Genomic DNA, 24,578 nt, shown 5'->3' on the forward strand with positions numbered 1-24,578 from the left:
TAGTTAAAACAAAGATTGTTGTGTTTATACAAAATCCAGTCCCAGACACTTTTATTCCCTGCCGCATCAGTTGATACATGAACAATGCTGCCTGACAGTTAATATCATGGTAACGTTATGATACTTTGTCTTTCAGAGGTGTACATTGTCTCAGTTTTTTTTGTGAAAGATGTTTGAGAGAGAGGTGCCAAACAGTGTACTAAGAGCTATTAGAATGAACAGTTTATGAGGTCTTGGATGTTTTTTAAAAGTAGGAACAATAGAAGCAGCCAGAATGGATCAAGCTCCCACTGAAACAGGATTTTTAATTTTAGTTTTCAGTAGCAGTTGCTGGATCTTGAAGTATATCTCACCCTGCCACTCTCTCTCTCAGAGTTTTCTCTTGTTGTTTTTCCCCCTGGGAGGGAGAAATGCCTGTAAGACAATCTATTTTTCTGAAATTGCCTTTTGCCAAGGGTGTGTTTATGGCATGTTACTAGATTGGAACAGTTACTGCATAGTAGTAAACTAATTTATTATTCTGTTAAGTTTTCCAATAGAGTTAACTTGTTCTAATTTCTTCTTTAATTTGTTTTACTTTATCAATTGAGTATGAATAAGAGTGTTTTGTTTCAAATCTGATAGATTGGCCACTTGAATTGCATCCAGAATATAATGCCTGGCACTTGCTTTTAAAATCAGAAAAATCTCGAGGCTAGCGAAGAGAGTTACCTCAGATTACAACAGGATCTTGATCAGATGGGCCAATGGGCTGAGAAGTGGCAGATGGAGTTTAATTCAGATATAAATGTGAGGTGCTGCATTTTGGGAAAGCAAATCTTAGTAGGACTTATGCACTTGATGGTAAGGTCCGAGGGAATGTTGCTGAACAAAGAGACCTTGGAGTGCAGGTTCATAGCTCCTTGAAAGTGGAGTCACAGGTAGATAGGATAGTGAAGAAGGCATTTGGTATGCTTTCCTTTCTTGGTCAGAGTATTGAGTACAGAAGTTGGGAGGTCATGTTGCAGCTGTACAGGACATTGGTGAGGCCACTGTTGGAATATTGCATGCAGAATGATGTTGTGAAACTTGAAAGGGTTCAGAAAAGATTTACAAGGATGTTGCCAGGGCTGGAGGATCTGAGCTACAGGGGTAGGCTGTACAGGCTGAACAGGCTGGGGCTGTTTTGCCTGGAGCGTCGAGTCTGAGGGGTGACCTTATAAAGGTTTACAAAATTATGAGGGGCATGGATAGGGTAAGTAGACAAAGTCTTTTCCCTGGGGTCGGGGAGTCCAGAACTAGAGGGAATAGGTTTAGGGTGAGAGGGGAAAGATATAAAAGAGACCTAAGGGAATGAGCTGCCAGAGGGTGTGGTGGTGGCTGGTACAATTGCAACATTTAAGAGGCATTTGGATGGGTATATGAACAGGAAGGATTTGGAGGGATATGGGCTGAGGGACAGGATGTACATGTATTTGGAAAGGCAGAGACTGATTAGGGATAGTCAACCTGGCTTTGTGCATGGAAAATCATGTCTCACAAACTTGATTGAGTTTTTTGAAGAAGTAACAATGAGGTTTGATGAGGGCAGAGTGGTAGATGTGATCTATATGGACTTCAATAAGGCAGGTGGAACTAGATTGGGTTGGGATATCTGGTCGGCATGGATGGGTTGGACCGAAGGGTCTGTTTCCATGCTGTACATCTCTATGACTCTATGAATCTGTGACCTCACAATTATCTCGATTAAACTCCATCTGCCACTTCTCAGCCCATTGGCCCATCTGATCAAGATCCTGTTGTAATCTAAGGTGGCCTTCTTCGCTATCCACTACAGCTGCAGTTTTGGTGTCATCTGCAAACTTACTAACTATACCTCTTATGCCCACATCCAAATCATGTTTATAAATGATGAAAAGTTCAGAAACCAGCACCGATCCTTGTGGCACTCTACTCGTCACAGGCCTCCAGTCTGAAAAACAACCCTCCACCACCACCCTCTGTCTTCTATCTTTGATCCAGTTCTATATCCAAATGGTGACTTCTCCTTGTATTCCTTGAGATCTAACCTTGCTCACCATCTCCCATGGGGAACCCTGTCAAACGCATTACTGAAGTCCATATAGCTCACATCTACCACTCTGCCCTCTGCCCTCTTTGTTACTCCTTCAAAAAACTCAATCAAGTTTGTGAGACATGATTTTCCATGCAGGAGAAAGTGAGGACTGCAGATGCTGGAGATCAGAGCTGAAAATGTGTTGCTGGAAAAGCACAGCAGGTCAGGCAGCATCCAAGGAACAGGAGAATCGATGTTTCGGGAATCAGCCCTTCTTCAAGAATGAGGAATTCAGGAATTAGGACACAATTCCATGCACAAAGCCATGTTGACCAACCCTAATCAGTTCCTGCCTTTCCAAATACGTGTAAATCCTGTCCCTCAGGATTCCGTCCAACAACTTGCCCACCACCGACGTCAGGCTCATTGGTCTATAGTTCCCTGGCTTGTCATTACCACCCTTCTTAAACAGTGGTACTACGTTTGCCAACCTCCAGTCTTCTGGCACCTCACCTGTGACTATCGATGATACAAATATCTCAGTAAGAGGCCCAGCAATCACTTGACTCTCTTCCAACAGAGTGCTAGGGTACACCTGATCAGGGGTTTTATCCACTTTTATGCATTTCAAGACATCCAACACTTCATCCTCTGTAATATAGACATTTTTCAAGATGTCACCATCTATTTCTCACATTCTATATCTTCCATGTCCTCTTCCACATTAAATAATGATGCAAGATACTCATTTAGTATCTGCTCCATCTCCTGCAGCTCAACACAAATGCCACCTTGCTGATCTTTGAGGGGCCTTATTCTTTCCCTAGTTACCCTTTTGTCCTTAATGTATTTGTAAAAACCCTATGGATACTCCTTAACTCTATTTGCCAAAGCTATCTCATGTCCCCCTTTTGCCTTCCTACTGCCTTTATACTCTTCTAAGGATTCACTCGATCTATCCTATCTATACCTGACATATGCTTCCTTCTTTTTCTTAACTAAACCCTCAATTTCTCCAGTCATCCAGCATTCCTATACCTACCAGCCTTTTCTTTCACCCTAACAGGAATATATTGTCTCTGGACTCTCATTATCCCATTTCTGAAGGCTTCCCATTTTCCAGCCATCCCTTTACCTGTGAACATCTGTCTCCAATCAGCTTTTGAAAGTTCTTTCCTAATACCATCAAAATTGGCCTTCCTCCAATTTAGAACTTCAACTTTTAGATCTGGTCTATCCTTTTCCATCACTATTTTAAAACTAACAGAATTATGGTCGCTGGCCCCAAAGTGCTCCCCCACTGACACCTCAGTCACCTGCCCTGCCCTATTTCCCAAGAGTAGGTCAGGTTTTGCACCTTCTCTAGTAGGTACATCCACATACTGAATCAGAAAATGTTCTTGTACACACTTAACACACTCTTCTCCATCTAAACCTTTCACACTATGGCAGTCCCAGACTATGTTTGGAAAGTTTTAATCCCCTACCATAACAACCTTATTATTCTTACAGATTGCTGACATCTCCTAACAAATTTGTTTCTCAATTTCCCTCTGATTATTAGGGGGTCTATAATACAATCCCAAAAAGGTGATCATACCTTTCATATTTCTCAGTTCCACCCAAATAACTTCCCTGGATGTATTTCCAGGAATATACTCCCTAAGTACAGCTGTAATGCTATCCCTTATCAAAAGCGCCACTCCCCCCATCTCTCTTGCCTCCCTTCTGTCCTTCCTGTAGCATTTGTATCCTGGAACATTAAGCTGCCAGTCCTGTCCATCCCTGAGCCACGTTTCTGAAATTGCTATGATACCCCAGTCCCATGTTCCTAACCATGCCCTGAGTTCATCTGCCTTCCCTGTTAGGTCCCTTTCATTGAAATAAACACGGTCTAATTTATTAGTCCCACCTTGCTCTCTGCTTTGTCCATACCTGCCCTGACTGTTTGACTTGCCTTTGTTCTTAACTGTACCAGTCTCAGATTGAAATCTTTCCTCACTATCTCCCTGGAACTTATCTCCCCACCTTACTAGATTAAATCCTCCTGAGCAGCTGTAGCAAATTTCCCTGTCAGTATATTAGTCCCCTTCCAATTTAGGTGCAATCCGTCCTTCTTGTAGAGGTCAGTTCTACCCCAAAACAGCTTCCAATGATCCAAAAATGTGAATCCTTCTCCCATACACCAGCTCCTCAGCCATGCATTCATCTGTTGTATTCTCCTATTCCTGCCCTCACTAGCTCGTAGTACCGGGAGTAATCCATATATCATTACTCTCAAGGACCTCCGTTTTAAATTCCTGCCTAACTCTCTGCAATCCCCCTTCAGAATCTCAACCATTTCCCTTCCTATATTGTTAATGGGAATTGGGTGAAAACTTTCCCCTAGTTGAAGTAGCAGCAAGTGGAAAGGAAAATGGTTGCTATTTTTGGAGACAAATAATCACAACTCCAGGCCATACAATCAGTTAGGGCCTAAGACCACTTACTTTCTGCTGGTTCAGCAATAACTTTCCCTCAATCAGTAAATCAGTATTGGGGATGCTTGCTGATGATCACGTAATATTCAACCCCATTTTTAACTGATCAGATAATGGTAATCTAAGGCCACATGCAGTGTGGCATTGCAAGCTGTAGCCAATGTAATAACATACCATAAACACACCTTTGGCAAAAAGCAACACTAAAACTTGGGTTGTTAAGTTATGAGTAACATTTTACCAAACAATGCCAGGCAAGGACTAAGCCAATAAATGAGAGTTTAACCATATTCAACGCCATCACTATCATGAATTACCCCACCATGTATGTCTTAGGTAATAACATTGACTAAAAACTTAATTGAAGCAGCCACATAAATATTTTTAATGCAAGTGCAGGCCTAAAGCTGGTTATTCTGAGGATGTAACATACCTCGCAACATACCTCACCAGCACCTTTCTACCCTCTACAAGCCAGAGTCAGGATTATGATGAAACACTGTCCTCCTGTTTGGATAAGTACAGCATCAACAATACTCAAGAAGCTTGGCACTATCAAGAACAATGCAGCCCACTTGAATGACACCACATGCATTACCATAAAAGCTAACTACTAGCTCCACTCCTCACCCCACCATCAGCTTTATGAGCTGAATCTTATGTTTTATGGATAAGTACAAGTTGCATTGAGTGTTTGGGACGGTATTCCAAGGGCAAAGGCCAATGAGCTCTCTTGCTATATCTTACTAATCCTACCACATTAACCACTTACACATGCTGATGCCATCTCTGGCCTAATATTACCATGCGCTCGTTCCAGAAAAGCTCACCACTCAATGAATATAAACTGAAGGGCATGTGTCCGCGTCATCTTTGAAATTCTGTTGTGCTTCTGGATGAGCACTGGCATTCCAAAATTTCCCTGCTTGTTGGTGAACCAAATTGGAACATGTGAGAGAAGGGAGGTTGGCACAGTGATTTTCCAACAAGGATCTGGAAGCCATGCTTGAGGGGGATGGTCCAAAGGAGAGGCATCCTCTTCCAGGAGGACCAGACCCCGTCAGCCTGGTCCCACACTTCTTTGTGGTGTGGAGGAATGGCCAGCAATGCCCTAGAGATATCCATTGTCCCAGGGTCAGTACCAAACTCTTCTCTCTCACACCTCACACTCATTTTATTTCTGCTACTGCACTCATTTCCCACCAAGATGGAGGTGGGCAGCACGGTGGCACAGTGGTTAGCACTGCTACCTCACAGCGCAGAGACCCGGGTTCAATTCCCACCTCAGGCGACTGACTGTGTGGAGTGTGCACATGCTCCCTGTGTATGGGTGGGTTTCCTCCGGGTGCTCTGGTTTCCTCCCACAATCCAAAAATGTGCAGGTTAGGTGAATTGGCCATGTTAAATTGCCCATAGTGTTAGGGGCAGGGGTAAATGTAGGGGAATGGGTCTGGGTGGGTTGCGCTTCGGTGGGTCGGTGTGGACTTGTTGAGCCGAAAGGCCTGTTTCCACACTGTGAGTAATCTAATAAAAAAGACTTCTACTCTACTACTCTTAGTACTGCCTGCAGCATCTTCTCTCACTTGCTCTCATACCACAGCAATTTCCTACACCACTAAACCTGCATGGCTTCTGTGCTGCATATTCATTCCCTCCGAACACCTCACCACTTTTCACCCACCTACATCAGCATTAACAGCTGTACCATTCAATTTCATCACACTCAATCCCTGTCTTTGTCTCATGACAGAAGAAGATAGAACATAACTCATTCTGTATGTATGACAAGTGATTCATGGCCCTCAGCGGAGAAGATTGAGAAGGCTTCTGGAGGGAGGTACAGTCATCCATGTCTGGCCAACATGTAATCATTCCTGAAGAAGAGTTAAACCTGAAACATCGGACTTCTCCATCTCCCTGATGCTGCCTGGCTTGCTGTGCTCTTCTAGCCTCATTCCTGTCTATTTTGGATTCCAGCATCTGCAGTTTTTTTGTTTCTAACACATAAGTACCATTCATCATTCCACTGCAACTCTCACAATACTCCTGCTGTCACTGTCAGTCTTTGTACAATATTTCTCACCACTGGCACCTCCTCTCCCTTGTGTCTTGCAAACGGAGCCAGCATCTCCACAACCCCTGCAGAGAAACCCCCAGCTGCTCCAGAAGTTACCTCCTGGACCTCTCAGGATGGGAGTACTAAGTCCTTAGAGGCTGTGTCCTGCATCTTTTTTCTGGTCCATGCATTGCTTGGCCTGTGATTTCTCAATGCTACGGCTCATTATGACAAGAAGTTATTTGCCAACACTATCAGCTTTTTGTTTGGAAGAAACATATTCAAATAAAATATAATTAAACATTTGTTACCTTAATACATTTAACAAATGGGCAGCACGGTGGCTCAGTGGTCACCACTGCTGCCTCACAGCATCAGGGACCCGGGTTCACATCCCGCCTCAGGCAACTGTCTGTGTGGAGTTTGCACATTCTCCCCGTGTCTGTGTGGGTTTCCTTTGGGTGCTCCGGTTTCCTCCCACAGTCCAAAGATGTGCAGGTCAGGTGAATTGGCCATGCTAAATTGCCCATAGTGTTAGGTGCATTAGTCAGGGGTGAATGTAGGGCAATGGGTCTGGGTGGGTTGCTCTTCGGAGGGTCGGTGTGGACTTGTTGGGCCAAAGGGCCTGTTTCCACACTGGAGGGAATCTAATTTATTGCTTCCATCTCTTTCTTGTAAGCAATTAAGCAAACTGGAGTTACAGCTAACTAGATGGTGAGCACTATCTGATACCTGCTAATGTGTGAGCAATTCAATAATGGCATCGTGGGAAGGGGGATGGTGATGGAGTCAGCTCAGCCTGTTCTGGGTCACATTAAAATGCATATTTTACATTTGCCAGCAGAAAGGAGAGGAGTTATTGGAAACAATTAAGTGGGAGAAATTAGAACATTTCAAATCTTTAGGTTAGGAGTGATGAAACCAAGTATAGTGCTTCTGTTATGATTATCTAACTATCTTGAGCTATGGAAAAAGTGAGGACTGCAGATGCTGGAGATCAGAGGCACAAAGTGTGGTGCTGGAAAAGCACAGCAGGTCAGGCAGCATCTGAGGAGCAGAAGAATCGATGTTTCGGGCATTAGCCCTTCATCAGGAATTTGGGATGGGGATGGGGGGTGCGGGGAAGTGGGCTGAGAGATAAATAGGAGATTGGGAGAGTGGGGTGGGGGAAGGTAGCTGGGAAGGCGATAGGCAGATGGAGGTGGTGGATGATGGTGATAGGTCGGAGTGGAGGGTGAACCAGCTAGGTGGAAAGGAAGATGGACAGGTAGGATAGTTCAAGAGAGAGGTGCTGAGTTGGACAGTTAGATCTGGGATGAGGTGGGGGGAAGGGAGATGAGGAAACTGGTGAAATTGACATCAATGCCATGCGTTGGAAGTTTCCACGATGGAAAATGAGGCGTTCTTCCTCCAGGTGTCAGGTGGCTTTGATTTGGCGGTGGAGGAGGCGAAGGACTTGCATGCCCTTGGTGGAATGGGAAGAGGAGTTGAAGTTGTCAGCCACAGGGTGGTGGGGTTGTTTGGTGCATGTGTCCCAGAGATGTTCTCTGAAACATTCCGTGAGTTGACATCCTGTCTCCCCAGTGTAGAGGAGACCACATCAAGAGTAATAAACACAGTAGATGCAGTGTTTGTATGTGCAGGAAAATCACTGTTGGATGTGGAAGGATTCTTTGGGGCCTTGGACAGAGGTAGTGAGGGAGGAGGTATAGAGCATGTTTTGCACCTCTTGTGCCAGCAAAGGAAGTTGCCGGAAGTGGAGTGTGGGTTGATGGGGGCAGCATGGACCTAACAAGGGAGTGGCAGAAGGAATAGTTTCTGGCTAATCCTGATAGGGGTAGAGAGGGAAATATATCTCTGATGGTGGGGTCTGACCATAGCTGGTAGAAATGGTGGAGGATGAAGTGTTGTATCCAGAGGTTGGTGGGGTGGAAGGTGAGGACCAGGAGTAACTATCCTTATTGTTGTTGGACGGGTGGGGTTCAAGGGTCGAGGTGTGGGAAATGGAGCAAATGCACTGTAGGGCATTGTTAACCACATGGGAGAGGAAATTGCGGTCCTTGAAATAGGAGGTCCTTGAAATCTGGGATGTCCTGGATTGGAATTGCTCCTCCTGGGAGCAGACTGGGTGGTGCAGGGTTCCAGGTCTATGAGGTTGGAGGCTATGGATGGGAAATCCCCTGATGTGATGAGGTTGTGGGTGGTCTAGGAGATGATAGTTTGGTGATGGGAGGTGTGGTCATGGTCAATGGGGCAGTAGGAGGAGAGGTGGAGTTGGCCATGAGTTGGCACCTGGCTTTAGCAGCGTAGAGGTCAGTGCACTAAACTACCACTGCATTCCACGCCCCACCCCCACACTGCCCCCGTCTGCTGGTTTAATGATGAGGTTGGGGTTGGGAGTGGAGGGCTGCGCTTGTGAGGATGGGAGTTTGGAGTGGATGAGAGGGGTGGACAGGTTGAGGCATTCAATGTCATGGCAGCAGTTAGAGATAAAGAGGTCAAAGGCAGCTTATAGACCAGCATCGGATGTCTTGAGCTATGCACAATTCCAGAGTTACTCTGACAAAGAACTTTCATTTTTTAAATCAATTTGAAAGAAATAATTATGAAGACCATCAGCAATAATACTTTAAAATATATTAGTGTTACATACTTACTGATGAAGAGTTCTTGAGGAGCTTTCGCATCATTTTATTGAAATTGTTACTATTGTAACTGACTCCAATTTCAAAAACGTTTGGGAAGCTAATTCCAAAACTAAAACCAAACTTTTGATTCTTAGATTGAAATCTATTGTGTGAAAAATTTGAAAATGATTCATGCTCACTCAATGATAGTTCAAATTTTCCTTCAGTCTGGAATGAAAAAGAAGAAAATTACTATGAAATGAGTTATTTCCAAATTATTCATTTATACAAAAATGAATGAATGACATTGTCAAAGCAATGATTTAGATAATACTGAACTAGTCAAAGTATCTGAATTACATTATGAAGTATCCTGTGTAGCTTCCATGCAATGAGATATGTTTTTCTGCTTCTTAATGAGTCCGTAGAGATAAATTTAGAACTTCTTTTTGATTATAACAACTCATCAAGTCTGCAATTCAATTTTTAATGAACGATCCATTTAGTTGTACTCCCTTAATTTATTTTCCAAACCTACTGCAAATTTGCTTTAAAGTTTCAATCCCATTCCATTTGTAAGCCTAATATTTAATCTGCGTTCACCATTCTATCAACAATACATTTGAAATCTTAATTACTTGTTGTGTAAAGATTTTGCTCATGTTGCCGTTCGGGTCTCTTCGTAATCGATTAAATCGGTGTCATCCATTGATTGAATTTCTACCAATGGAAATGGATTCTCTTTGGTTACTCAGGCTAAATCCATCAGAATGCAAAATACCTCCATCAAATCTCCCACTAGCTTTCTGTACTCCAAAGAGAATAATAACAGCTTCGCTAGTCTATTCATGTAACTGCAAGCCCTCATTGCCAAAACCATTCTAGTATATATGCCAGGATAGCACCAGAACCCTGGAATACACTAGGAAACAGCCAGCACAAATATGGTCAACCAAAATAGTCTCATTCTTTGTTGGTAAACTACCTCCAATGAGGTAATCTACCTGTGGTCTGAAAGTCAAAGTCAAACTCAAAGTCAAATTCCAAATTCCAATTCAGAACTTGGAATTTACAAAACTTCATGGATAACGAGCAAAACGGTTGTCCGGAATGGAGAACTGTCCTTATTACCTGTGAACTCAGGCACTTCAACATTGATATCGTTGCTCAACAGGAGACTCAAAGAGCAGGTGAAGGGCAGCTGAGAGATGAAGGTCATGGTAATACCTTCTTCTCAAGAAGCTCCTCAACCGACTCTTGCAGCTCCTTGTTGGCATCACTAATCACCTCATAACTCTCCGTCAATAACATGCCAAGAATCAGCAAGCAACAATCACAAGTCCATATGCTTCAATTCTTGATAAGTCCAAAGAAGGCTTTTACTCCATCCTGGACACCATACTCACCAACATCCCTGAAGAAGATAAGAAATATTTTCCTTGGGAACTTCAACACTATGGTTGGAAAAGGCCCCCCAACTCTGGGAAGGAGTTGGGAATTGCAACTCCACTGGGATTCCCCTGTTCACCAGCTGGTTATCACTAGGACATTGTTCTGCTGAAAGGGCAAGCTCAGGATTTCTTAGAGGTATCCACAATTAAAACACCACTGACTATCTCATCATTCAATCCCAAGACCGAATGGGTGTCTTCATTATCAGAGCAATGACCAGTACAGATGAACTTCTGGACAGACCACCAGCTCATCTGCTCCTTTATGTCCATCAACAGCCACAAGAAGTAGCTGAAGATGAAGCAATAATTCAGAAAAAATATCAATTTTGAATAGCTTTATGAACCAAGCAACAATGTTTTTACCAATATCTCAGAGTGTTCATTTTGATGGCGTCGAAGAAATGTTGAAAGAGCTGAGACAGCCATTATCTCATGCCATGTAGAAACCATCAGGTACAAGATCAGGAAACACCAATGCTAAATCTACAAGAATGATCACAATGTCTAAGATTTCATTGACAAGAACAGGAAAGTTCTCCATGCCTGGCAAAGGAAAATCACTGATGAAGAGCTTATCCTCAAAACATTGATTCTTCTGCTCCTTGGATGCTGCCTGACTGGCTGTGCTTTTCCAGCTCCACAATGTTTGACTCTGGTCTCCAGTATCTGCAGTCCTCACTTTCTCCAAAGGAACATCACCAGCTAGACAAACAGGAGAACTCAAAAAAACAGCAAATAGGAAGTAACAAAGAAGAACTAGGGAAATCAAGAACCAATGGTGGGCTGAGAAAGCCATGGAGTTGCAACTCTTTGCCAAAATCATGACAGCCAGGACTTCTTCAGTGCCATATATGGACCCAACACCCTAGGCCATAACCTGTGTGGTGTGAGGATGGAATTTCTTTTTAGAGACAGAAACAACATCAGCCGTCAATGGATAAGTACTCCTAAGCAACCGCAATGATATTGGAAAACCACAGGAAAGGATAAGATTCTAGCAGAGATTTTCAAACTAAGAGAGCAGAACTCACCTGCCATTTCCATCAACTGTTCCTGAAAGCCAGGGACAAAAAACAAATCCCCGAGGATGTCAGGGATACTGCCATCACCACCAATTTTAAGAATGGAGACAAAGTGAACTATGGAAACTATCAAGGAATCTCCCTGCTCTCCATCGCCAGGAAGATTATCACCTGAATCCTCACTAGGGTCCTCCTCCTAGTCTCTGAAGAAATCATTCTGAAAAGTCACTGTGGTTTCTAACCAAACAGCAGAACAATGGACCTGAATTTCACAACTCAACTATTCCAAGAGAAATGCTAGGAACAACACCACAACTACATGGTCTTCATCGATCTGACCAAGACTTTTGACTCAGTCAATGGAGAAGTGATATGGAAAAGCTGGCTGCCCAGATAGTTCACCAATATCCTTTGTCTCCTCCATAACAAGTTGTTGGTGCATCGATGGTGGTGTGACAAAATCCTTTGAGGTCTTAACAGGAGTCAAGCAGGGATATTTCACCACTCCCACCTTTTCTCCCACCTTGATCGCCACCATTCTTCATCTTGTTAATAAGCAGCTTTCAGGTGGTGTAGGCATTGTTTACAGGATGGACAGAAAACTTTTCAACCTCAGCTGGTTGAAAGCCAAGAGGGAAACTATACCAACATTGCTCTTATATGCAGATGACAATGTCATCTCTGCTCTCTCAGAAGAGAATCTGAGCTTCATTTAATGCCTAGGGAGGCATATTGAAGAATTGGTCTCAGCCTTAACCTCAAAAAGGTGCAAGTCCTTTACCAACACATCTCAGGGAAAGTTTCAGGCTATTGCTTCATTAAGATCAAAGGAGAAATCCTCCCAAACATGGAGCATTTCTTCTATCCAGGAAACTACCTCTCATCTAAAACTGACAGCCATACGGAGATCCAACACTGTATCCAATCCATGAGCTCAGCCTTTGGATGGCTGCAAATGAGAATCTTCAATGACTATGACAACCACACTGATACTAACATCCTTGTGCAAAAGATAGACATCCTTCTGACTCTTCTATGAAGATCAGAAACTTGGGACTATGTATAGTCACCAACTCAAGGCCCAGCAGATGTACCACCAACACTATTTGAGATGGATTCTCTGCATCAGTTGGGGTGAGTGGCATAGTAACATCAGCTTCAAGGCCATGATGATCCAAAACCAACTCTGCTGAGCTAACCATATGTTTAGAACCCTGGGGTTCCAACTGCCACAGCAAATCCTCCTTGCCCTACTCAAGGAAGGCACTCAAGTGAGAGGAAGACAAAATAGTTCTTCAAAGATTCCCTGAAGGCTTGCCTCAAGAAATGCAATAAAGCCATCAATAACTGCAAGACCTTTACTCAGAAGACACCACTTGGAGGAACCTTTGGTATGAAGGGACACAACTTTTGGAGAATACTGTGGGCAAGAGGATGTACAGAAAAGGAACCAGAGAAAGGAATGCCAATAATCTTGAGGCCAGTGACCAATTCCACTTCCCAGAAATACCTGCCAATAATGTGGTCAGAGATGTGGTTCTTGGATCAGGCTCAACAGCCATGCAAGGACCCACAGAAGTCATTACTGGTGACACAGAACTTTCTAGATGGACAAATATACTCATTAGTGAATGATTGCCAATGATGATGCAATGAGATGATTATTTGATTAATAATGGAGGGAAGGGAGGGAGAATGGCTCTAAGTCATAAAATCACTACAGTGTGAAAACAAGCTATTCAGCCCATCAAGTCTACACCAAGCTTTTGAAGGGCATCGCACCCAGATCCAGTCCCCTACCCAATTCTCATAATTCATCCTTTCCTGTGGCTAACCCACGTAGCCTGCACATCTTTAGACTAAGGGAGGAAACCCATACAGACACAGGGAGATTGTGAAAATGCCACACAGACAGTCCTGTGAGGGTGGAATCAAACATGAGTCCCTGGCATTGTGGGACAACATGGTTATTCAGTGGTTAGCACTGCTGCCTCACAGTGGCCCTGGGTTCGATTCCACTCTTGTGTGACGATCTGTGTGGCGTTTGCACAGTTTCCCTGTATCTGCATGGGTTTCCTCTGGATGCTCCAGTTTCCTTCCATTGTCCAAAGATGTGCAGGTTAGGTTGATTTGGCCATGTTAATTTGCCCATAGTGTCCAGGCCTGAGCAGGCGACGTGGGTTACCCATGGGAAATGCAGGGTTACGGGGATAGGATGGAAATGTGGGTGAGATGATCTTCGGATGGTTGGTGTAGACTTAATGAGCTGCATGGTCTGCTTCCACACAGTAGGGATTCTATTAAGTGGAGAAGAGAAACATGCTCGTCATTCTGCTCAGTTAGAACAATATCCTCTATGTACTCTCTATCTGCACAGCTGTTTTTTAAACATAATTAATGTGTTGTAGCCATCTTTATTCCAACATATACACTTTACTGTTTGTAGTCAATCTTGACAGATTTATTAGGTAATTGATAACAGCCATGAATTGTTTTAAATTAAAATATCAATAAATTGGCATGCTTAACAACTAATAGTTGAGGCCTATAGCAACATTTTAAAGGTTGAGAAGATAAATGATGAGATGGTGACGATTGTTAATGGGACAGCACAATTAAGTGGCAGGGAAGTTTAAAAAACACAGCTTACAGCAAAAAGTCATAATAAAACCATTGTGGTTTTAAACCTCTCCAAAAATGAAAGAAATAATGGCCTGATCTTTTCCCCTTGGTCATGGTGAGTTTGTTGACACAAGGGAATTTAATTTGGTTATTGAACATGGATTATTCTTCTGCAGGGAACATTCATGGATGCTCTTCCATTTAGTTGCCAATCAAGGTGTTTAAGTGGCTGACTAATGTTCACTTAAAAGTCTTATTCCAGTGCCACTGGCATTATGCTGGGGAGGGCAAAAGGCTTGGCCTACTGAGAATGGGACAAACTAATCAATGTGAGGCCTTTGCAGCTTTTGGCGGGATTCTTGTACTTCCTGCCTTCGAAACACTTAGTCCCTGCTTGAAGGCTCCATAATCAGGAAGCAGGGTGCCCACTTAGAGCTACCCTCCTGGTTTTGCTGCCAACAACACTTCCCCTGCCTACAGAAATCGACACCTTATGAACCCTTCTCCCTATCACTTCCCGGTGACCTGGGATTGAGCAACTATCCTATCCTTGAAGTGAATTATTTTTAATTAGGATCTTGACCAGATGGGCCAATAGGCTGAGAAGTGGCAGATGGAGTTAATTCAGATAAATGCGAGGTGCTGCAATTTGGGAAAGCAAATCTTAGCAGGACTTATACACTTAATGGTAAGGTCCGAGGGAGTGTTGCTGAACAAAGAGACCTTGAAGTGCAGGTTCATAGCTCCTTGAAAGTGGAGTTGCAGGTAGGTATAATAGTGAAGAAGGCGTTTGGTATGCTTTCCTTTATTGGTCAGAGTATTGAGTACAGGAGTTGGGAGGTCATGTTGCGGCTGTGCAGGACATTAGTTAGGCCACTGTTGGCATGTTGCGTGCAATGATGTTGTGAAACTTGAAAGGTTTACAGAGATGTTGCCAGGGTTGGAGGATTTGAGCTATAGGGAAAGGCTGAACAGGCTGGGGCTGTTTTCCCTGGTGTGTCGGAGGCTGAGGGGTGACCTTATAGAGGTGTTCAAAATTACGAGAGGCATGGATAGGGTAAATAGGCAAAGTCTTTTCCCTGGGGTTGGGGAGTCCTGAACTAGAGGGCATAGGTTTAGGGTGAGAGGAGAAAGATATAAAAGAGACCTACAGGGCAACCTTTTCACACAGAGGGTGGTACATGTATGGAATGAGCTGCCAAAGGAAATGGTGGAGACTGGTACAATTGCAACACTTAAGAGACATTTGGACAGGTATATGAATAGGAAGGGTTTGGAGGGATATGGGCCCGGTGATGGCAGGTGGCACTAAATTGGGTTGGGATATCTGGTCAGTGTGGACGGGTTGGACCGAAGGGTCTGGTTACATGCTGTACTTCTCTCTGACTCTATGACTCTACAGTAGCTCTGGGTTCTCCCTTGATTCGCTAGCAGGTCTTGGTTGATGTAATTACTGCTCCCAGTCCCAGAGGGAGGCTGGTGCTAACTAGTCATGCACCTGAATTACAAATGATGTGTGATGAATGACTTTATGGTCACATGTATTTTACAGTGAGAAAAACAGTAAAATGCAGTGAAAAGGTTTTCAACTGTCGCCTTGATCTGGTGCCATTTTGAATAGTTTAAGTATAAGAAAAAAACAGGAAGATACAGCTTAAAGAGATTCCATCAGTCCTGAGCCAGCTTATCATCAAGGACACTTACGCTGCCATCCCTCCTTCGCTGCACACTGCCGTCTATAATGGAACCAATCACTTCAGAGTCGCCACTCTTCAGGTGCCACATTTCACTGTTGGGCCGATTCTCCTCTGCCACAGCCTCAATGCTGCCTTCGCCAGACCAACCAATGTTAGAGTCACATCTCTTGGCACTGGGCCCACCTTGTCGATGTCTACCATCACTTTGCCACTGCCACCGCCACCGCCACCGCCAGACACAACCAATGACAACACACTGATCCCCAGGCGCCCTCTTTTCCTGCTGGGCCTACCGCGCCAATGTCACTTCCACTAAGATAGTAGCTGCCGATTCTGATGCCAAGTCATGTGTTCCCTTTGGGAAAGTAAGTAGGGGCTTATTCGCTGTTGCCACCAGGTCTGTGCTGGGATCCCTCATCAACATCGATGCCGGCAGATGAGCCCAGCTCAGCTGCCCTACTGTGCCACCAGCTTGATGATGGCATGATGTGGTGACCTTCCCTGGAGAAAAGCAACCTGGGGTTCCAGCTAATTCTCAAATGAGCAATCAAGGCCGACAGTACCTTACATGATTCTGGCAACATGCTGATAAGACTAAATAGGATGAGTTTCCAAGATTCAATAGCCTATACTCAAGGATGACTAAACATTTGACCAATGAAATTGGCCACATTCAGGTAGGGATCCTGAAGAAATCATTACATTTATGCAATGAGCTCAACAATTATGTAGAAGTAAATAAAGAAGTTTTTTTTTAAATTGTAAAAGTAATGGCTTAGAAATTAATTAAGCATAAAATCTGACATTACAATATTGAATTCTGCTTGAAACAAAAACAATAATATGAAACATTCAGATAATTATGAAGTAATTAGACAAAGTCAACCAGGTCATATTGTTTGGGTTGGGGTGAGGTTTTAAGATCATACCTGATTTACCTTTTTGAACTCTTTTAAAGAGGTGTTAGAACTTATGGCTAAAGGTAAATCGAAGGACAAAGTTAATCTAGACTTGAACAAGACTTTTAATGCAGTGCCTGGATTTTCATTACTGAGGTAGACAGCAGGAGATTGAAAAATTCCCAGCTTTAGGTGTCCAGCAAGCACCCAGGATTTTCATTGCCAAAAGGGATATGGATATGGGCTACGGCCAGCTCAGCCAACACCAGAAAGAGATTGGAGTTAGCCACAGATTCTGTCAAGGTGTGCTGTGGAATGTGGTCCCATTAACAATAAATAAGATTTCAGTTATTTACTTGATGTCATGCATTCAGCAGTTTGGATCTTATTAAGCATTGCTATTACCTCCATAAGCCTCTACCTTTTGAACTTTTTCTTCTCCTTTAACTTATTTTGTGAATTTATTTCTTACCGGTATTCAGAGTTAGTGTTGTACAAAGCAAATTGGGCCACATTGTTTACATTCAAGGAGTTATATTTACTTGTTCATTTAAAAAAATGAACTATGCTAGATACAGTTCTTTTAAAAAATCACATTCAAAACTTCACATTTAAAAAGAAAATTATAGATTATTCTCACAATGTGTTTACCTCAGGGCTGTAGAATTCCAAATTGTGTGGTTTTCTGAATCTTACATTGTTCACATAATATGGTGCACAACTTCCTGCATAATACCTGTTGTCTAAAACAGTTCCTTCTAGAGTCTCACTTAAAATATTGTATCTGTAAATATATAAAAATGATTAATTGAAACTCAGTTATACTCACCAATTCATGGGGCTATGAACTAATCCTAATTTAAATTCTCCTCGATTAAACTCTCATTCAAATACAATATATTGCTCTAGACTCTCTTCCTCATTAACTAAAAGGGTAAAATCAGCACAGCCATATCAGGCCATAGGGCTATTCTCTCATGAGAGAGATTATGGGTGGTGGTTGAACCCAAGTGTCAACAACCCTCAGGAGAGGATAAAGGTTAAGAAGGGGAATCCTTTTTAGTAACTTCAGCTTATGCAGTAACTGAACCCATACTGTTAGTGTTACTCTGCATTGCAAGCCAGCTGACTAACCAACAGAGCTAAACAGCTCCCCACCCACCCCCCAGCTCCCCCAATCAGCTACCACTGCTGGATAATGGTTTATCATACAGTCTCTGACTATAATTCATTTTTTCCCATAGATTCAAAACTATGTATCACTCTTCCATTGCCAATCATTACTTCCTTCTAAGATTTGCAATCAAATAAAATCCAAGCTTGGCATCAACATTGCTTGCTCAATTATCTCATCTTAGTGTATTACTGAGAGGGTGCTGCATTGTTAGTGATGCTGTCTTTTGAACAAAACATGAAACAGAGGTCCTACTCACTCTATCAATTATCTTGTGGAATTTGAGTACCACAGATCTAGAATCAAAAGTGTACCCATATAAAGTGTTATATTGAAATGTCAGTCAGATCTGGATTGAGGACAGGATACATACCCACTTCCAATATGCTGTACAGCCCAATACTGTTCAGTTTTTCTGGAACATGCATTACTAACACTATTGCAAGTTTTTTCATCAGAATTATCTCCACAATCATCATCTTCATTACAAAGGACTCTGCGAGGAATGCATCGACCTTAAAAAGTTCACACAATATGTATTTCATTGCAAAGCTATAATATTAGTTGTAACATTTTGCTTCCAAATTGGTTAGAATACAGGCAATTTCTGGGTTATGGTCTTTATTCTGGAGTCCACTTGCAAGTTCACGGGTTCGCAAGTTGGAACACAATGCTGGATAATGGAAAGCAGTCAACTGTTAATACAGGAAATGTTTGTGAATGGTCTTTAAAATTTAAAACCATGTCTGGGATCATGTTTGTAAGCCCAAGCATTTGAAAGTCAGATATTCATAAATCAGGGAGTGTAAATGGTTCACTCTACAGAAAGCAGCTTACTGTGGTATCTAGAATTAGGGACGTAAACTTCAGAATGTTTAGAAGATTCGGCTACTCTTAAAATGAACTTGCAAATGACAATTCTATTGAACCATACACGTTGGAGTGGGTAATATTACTGCATTATTTAAGTTTCCATTGTAAATTGGCCAGTAGGGAAATTTGAGTCTTCATAAATTGGGCATCACAGGGATTCAATTGAATGCTTGCCTAAGAAGGAGACATCACAACATGTTCTTGTGGATAGATCTGGCTCATCTAGCTTAGACCTTTTTCCTTAAGCAACAAAAGTTTTAGTAAGAATAATTTAACAATGAGGGGGATATTTTTCAAGAACTACAGGCACTTTTCAACATCAGTAGTCATCCTTTCAGCACAGAGATAAGGGGATTTCTTTTCTCTCAGAGGGTTGGTGACTTGGAACTCTCTGCCTCGGAATGCCATGGAGGTGGAATCATTGAATATTTTTAAGACAGAGGTGGACAGATTCTTGTTGACAAGGGAATCAAGGGTTATCAGGGGTAGATGCGAATATAGCATTCAAAGCATAGACACATCAGCCACGATCTATTTAAATAGCAGAACAGTCTCAAGGGGCCAAACGGTCTAATTTTGTCTCTAATTTATGTTCATTTCAGAAAAAACTTCTCATAGTTTTGTCCAGTCACAAAAACAAATTTTTGTGCAGTCATTATTTACATGTAGTCAATTTTAAACGGCGATTAACAAGACTATTCAGATATTGGGAAACAGCAGAGTTTATTTGTACAGCAAAATACATTAGTCCAACTTGGGTATACCCTTTGTAAAATTAAATTAATTTTGGGAATCCTACTTCTAAATTATTATAAAACCCACCTGGATCGCTCATGTCCTCCAGAGAAGGGAACATATGAACCCTACCTAGTCTGCCATACATTTAACTCCAAATTCCATGTTGGCCCTGAATGTGCATTGGGTGACTTAGCAATAGATAGTAAATACTGCTTTGGCAATGGCACTTACTTCCAAAAAGGAACCTGAATAAACTGTAACATTAAAGAAGATTTCAGAGAATAGATTTTGAGTCTTTTCTCTGAGTTCTCATCGAGGATTTGGAGATACTTATCTGTCAAATTGGCATTTTTCATGCACCAGTGTTGAGCTTTATGGTAATTTACTGAATGATAAACAAATTTTCTTTCCCATTGCTATTTTACACCTAATTTGATTCCCAATTGCAGGTTATGATCTGCTTTAAAAAAATTATTGCTGTTTATTCTTCATTGAGTTACACATGGTACAGGAGAGGACATCATGTTTTGGTCATAAACTGAAAACAGAACAATTGGTTATATTGCAACAAGCAAAAATACCTCTAATCACCTCAAATGATCGATGGTTAACACCAATTTATGATTATCTTTATTCAACACTGTGTAGATTCCTATTAAAGACCTTATCTGTATTGTTGATAAACGGTACGATACTATGTCAAGTTTAAATTCTTCCATGTTAGTTTGATCACATGCGACTGAAAACTTTTGTTACCTGTCTCAGCACACACAAAACCTTCACATAAATTCCTTGTTCTGCAGGCACCTCTGCAGGGTTTCTCTTGTCTGTCAAAAGAGTCACATGGTACGCCACCAAACTGAGATGGTACTTCAAGTCTTGCATACCTATACTACATAAATTGAGATGACAAAGATTGAGCATAAAGATGTTAACATGAGATATCATGACCAGTTAAAGTGTGATGGGGCAAGTGAGCAAGCTATTGGTGCTCCACTGAGCTTTTTCCCAGTTTTGATTTTTACTTTCTTTCATGTTATTGGAGAAAGGTTAGTGGGACAGTCTTGTTTTCAACTTGAAAAGTAGGTAAAATTACAGGTGCTGTTTCTGACCTTGTATCACTGTACATATTGCACAGTACTTTTGCTCCAAATTTGTATTTCAAATTTCCTGAACTTATTTCTTCACCGCTTGAGGAACCATATGTCATCTGCAGTGTTTACTCCTTTAAAGTCGAGTCCACTTAGTTCAAGACAATTCTAATGACCTGTATCTCCCATGAAAGTATGAAACACTGAATTTTCTGCTGAGTTTATCCTGACACCTCCAAATTGGGCTCATTCCTCCTCTGTGTGCAAAGTGAGGGTGGCTGGACAATGAGGGTCAAATAATATGTATTACTGATGTGCTGCAGTTCCAGTTGCAATCCCTGAGGCAACGAGACAGTCTATTGAGCAATCCAATTTAGTAAAGGAACATCAATCCCAGGACAGGTCACTTTATGTATATATGCAAAAAGCTAGCTGCTTCTTTTAGGCGCGAGCAATAGACATCGATGGAAGAGTTTCATCAACGTCGCTGGTGATCCATATGTGGTGCAAAATGTTTTTATTTTTCAAGAATATTTTTGACAGAATACACAAGTTTGCCAATCTATTTGTCAACACTGAATAATATTCCTTCCTACCTGATCTTGAGAATCAGATTGCAAAGATTGTATTGATTTTGTGATGTAAACTGTGGACTATATATGTATATTTCTAATGATATTTGTAGTGAGTTTGGATCTCCTTTTTGAGTTCATAATTGGTGGTTTTTTTTGTGTGGCTGAATTATCCATTAACTTGAAAGTGTTTCTGTATCAATGGCAATTCCTGTCAAATATAGTTTTTGTGGTTTATCTGTGGAGAGGATGGCTTTGGGCACAAATAGACTTTTGTTTATTTTAGGTGTCTTGTGAGTCAGCATGTTAAATATTGGGGCCTCAGTGGTTTGATAGAGAGTTCTGGAAATTGTTGTTTTTCAGTTTAAGGGCAACACCCATATATGAGAGACAGGGAGTTTCACTTTTAACTTTTGGTTGTGTTTTTTCAGTCCTGGAAAGATCTTGAAACAAGAATAGAAATTCATAGAATCCGACTGTGTGGAAACAGGCCCTTCAGCCCAAAATATCCACACCAAACCTCCAAAGAGCAACCCACCCATTCCCCACGATCCTACATTTACCCCTGACTAATACACCTAACCTACACATCCCTGAACACTATGGGCAATTTAGCATGACCAATTCACCTAACCTGCACATCTTTGGATTGTGGGAGGAAACTGGAGCACCCGAGGAAGCCCACACAGACCGGGGAGAATGTGTAAACTCCAGCAGTCATCCGAGGTTGGAATCGAACCTGGGTCCCTGGTGCTATGAGGCAGCAATGCTAACCACTGAGCCACCCTAAAAAGATTAGAAAAGTTGGCTGTATAAAGCGCTGCTTGGAGAAGGCAAGAAGTTAGGTTCTTAGAGTGTGGTGATCGAAGATGGAGGAGGGGAAAAATTTCTGGCTGTAAGAGCTGCTCCTTTTTTTGAGGTATTTTAAGTGTTGGAGGTGATTTCCTTGGATTCCAGGAGCAGCAATTACTGTTTTATATGCTGTTGCATTGTTTTGGAACTTTGGGAAAAAAAAGTCAAAACAACAGCTGTTTTAAAAGGGAGAAGAGCAGACAAAGGAAGCATATGGTGAGGACAGTGCAGGAGAGAGAGAGAAAGAGAGAGAACCTGCACAGTTACTGCCTTTGCTGTTTGAATTTGTGTATCGCTGGACATCGGAGTGCATCTGGGAAAATTAACAAACAGTTTAATTCACAACTAATCTTGGAGGAACTGTTGGGCGAAGTTCACAGCACAGAATCAGAGAAGTTAATTGCATGGTTTGTGAAGTGTGTAGCTCAGGTTGAGGTTTAGGGTGTAGGTTTGCTCGCTGAGCTGTAAGTTTGATATCCCGACGTTTCATTACCTGGCTAGGTAACATCATCAGTGGTGACCTCCAAGTGAAGCGAAACTGTTGTCTCCTGCTTTCTATTTATACGTTTGTCCTGGATGGGGTTCCTGGAGTTTGTGGTGATGTCATTTCCTGTTCATTTTCTGAGGGGCTGATAGATGGTATCTAGATCTAGGTGTTTGTTTATGGCATTGTGGCTGGAGTGCCAAGCCTCTAGGAATTCTCTGGCATGTCTTTGCTTAGCCTGTCCCAGAATAGATGTGTTGTCCCAGTCGAAATGGTGGTTTTTTTCATCCGTGTGTAGGGCTACGAGGGAGAGAAGGTCGTGTCCTTTTGTGGCTAGCTGGTGTTCATGTATCCTGGTGGCTAACTTTCTTCCTGTTTGTCCTATGTAGTGATTGTGGCAGTCCTTGCATGGGATTTTGTAGATGACGTTGGTTTTGTCCATGGGTTGTACTGGGTCTTTTAAGTTTGTTAGATTTGTTTGAGAGTGTTGGTGGGTTTGTGTGCGACTAGGATTCCCAGGGGTCTTAGTAGTCTAGCTGTCATTTCTGAAACTTCTTTGATGTATGGTAAGGTGGTTAGGGTTTCTGGCTGTGTTTGGTCTGCTTGTCGTGGTTTGTTCTTGCGGAACCTGCGGACTGTATTCTTTTGAGTATCCGTTCTTCTTGAATACGTGTATAGGTGGTTCTTCTCTGTTTTCCGAAGTTAGTCTGTGCTGCAGTGTGTGGTGGCTCATTGGAATAGTGTTCTGATACAGCTTCATTTGTGTGTGTTGGGATGGTTGCTGGTGTAGTTAAGTATTTGGTCAGTGTTTATCAGTTTTCTGTATACGCAGGTTTGTAGTTCTCCGTTGTCCTTTCTTTCGACTGTGAGGTCCAGGAATGAGAGTTTGTTGTCGGTTTCTTCCTCCTTGGTGAACTTTATGCCTATGAGGATGTTGTTGATGATGTTAAATGTTTCTTCTTTCTTGTTTCGCTAGTGCAGGTGTCTTTTGTGGATATACCCATTTCAAACAGGTATGCTGTTTTGGAAAATGTAGGGGATGATGGATTCTCAGGGGAACGTAGCATGAACAGCCAAGTTTCTGGTATTGAGACTGGCTCTAATGCAATGAGGGGTATGTTGGCTTCCAAGAGATCAATTGTGTTAGGGGATTCTGTAGTCCGAGGTACAGACAGACATTTCTGTGGCCAGCAAAGAAAAAGCAGAATGATGTGTTGTTTCCCTGGAGCCAGGATCAAGGATGTCTCAGAGAGGGTGCAGAATGTTCTCACTGGGGAGAGGGGCCATTGTCCACATTGGAACCAATGACATAGGAAGTGAAAAGATTGAGATTCTGAAGGGAGATTACAGAGGGTTAGGCAGAAATTTAAAAAGGAGGTCCTCAAGGGGAATAATATCTGGATTACTCCCAGTGCTACGAGCTAGTGAGGGCAGGAATAGGAGGATAGAGCAGATGAATACATGGCTGAGGAGCTGGTGTATGGGAGAAGAATTCACATTTTTGGATCGTTGAAATCTCTTTTGGGGTAGAACTGACCTCTACAAGAAGGACGGATTGCACCTAAATTGGAAGGGGACTAATATACTGGCAGGGAAATTTGCTAGGACTGCTTGGGAGGATTTAAACTAGTAAGGTGGGGACGTGGGACCCAGGGAGATAGTGAGGAAAGAGATCAATCTGAGGCGGGTACAGCTGAGAACAGAAGTGAGTCAAACAGTCAGGACAGGCAGGGACAAGGTAGGACTAATAAATTAAACTGCATTTATTTCAATGCAAGGGGCCTAACAGGGAAGACAGATGAACTCAGGGCATGGTTAGGAACATGGAACTGGGATATCATAGCAACTACAGAAACATGGCTCAGGGATGGCCAGGACTGGCAACTTAATGTTCCAGGATAC

General features: G+C 42.4%; 1 protein-coding gene across 1 annotated transcript in view; it reads right to left on the reverse strand.

The window, feature by feature from the left end:
• LOC140479872 (complement component C8 beta chain-like) overlaps window positions 1-24,578 on the reverse strand; it is a 56,752-nt gene that overhangs the window by 20,717 nt on the left and 11,457 nt on the right. Inside the window, exons 3-6 of the mRNA XM_072574209.1 lie at window positions 20,434-20,569; window positions 18,440-18,581; window positions 17,544-17,676; window positions 9,229-9,426 (exon numbers count right to left, since the gene is read on the reverse strand). Coding sequence (XP_072430310.1) covers window positions 9,229-9,426; window positions 17,544-17,676; window positions 18,440-18,581; window positions 20,434-20,569 — 609 coding nt within the window. The remainder of the gene's footprint in view (window positions 1-9,228; window positions 9,427-17,543; window positions 17,677-18,439; window positions 18,582-20,433; window positions 20,570-24,578) is intronic.

The sequence above is a fragment of the Chiloscyllium punctatum genome, chromosome 7 (genome assembly GCF_047496795.1).
Source record: "Chiloscyllium punctatum isolate Juve2018m chromosome 7, sChiPun1.3, whole genome shotgun sequence".
NCBI classification, from domain to species: domain Eukaryota; kingdom Metazoa; phylum Chordata; class Chondrichthyes; order Orectolobiformes; family Hemiscylliidae; genus Chiloscyllium; species Chiloscyllium punctatum.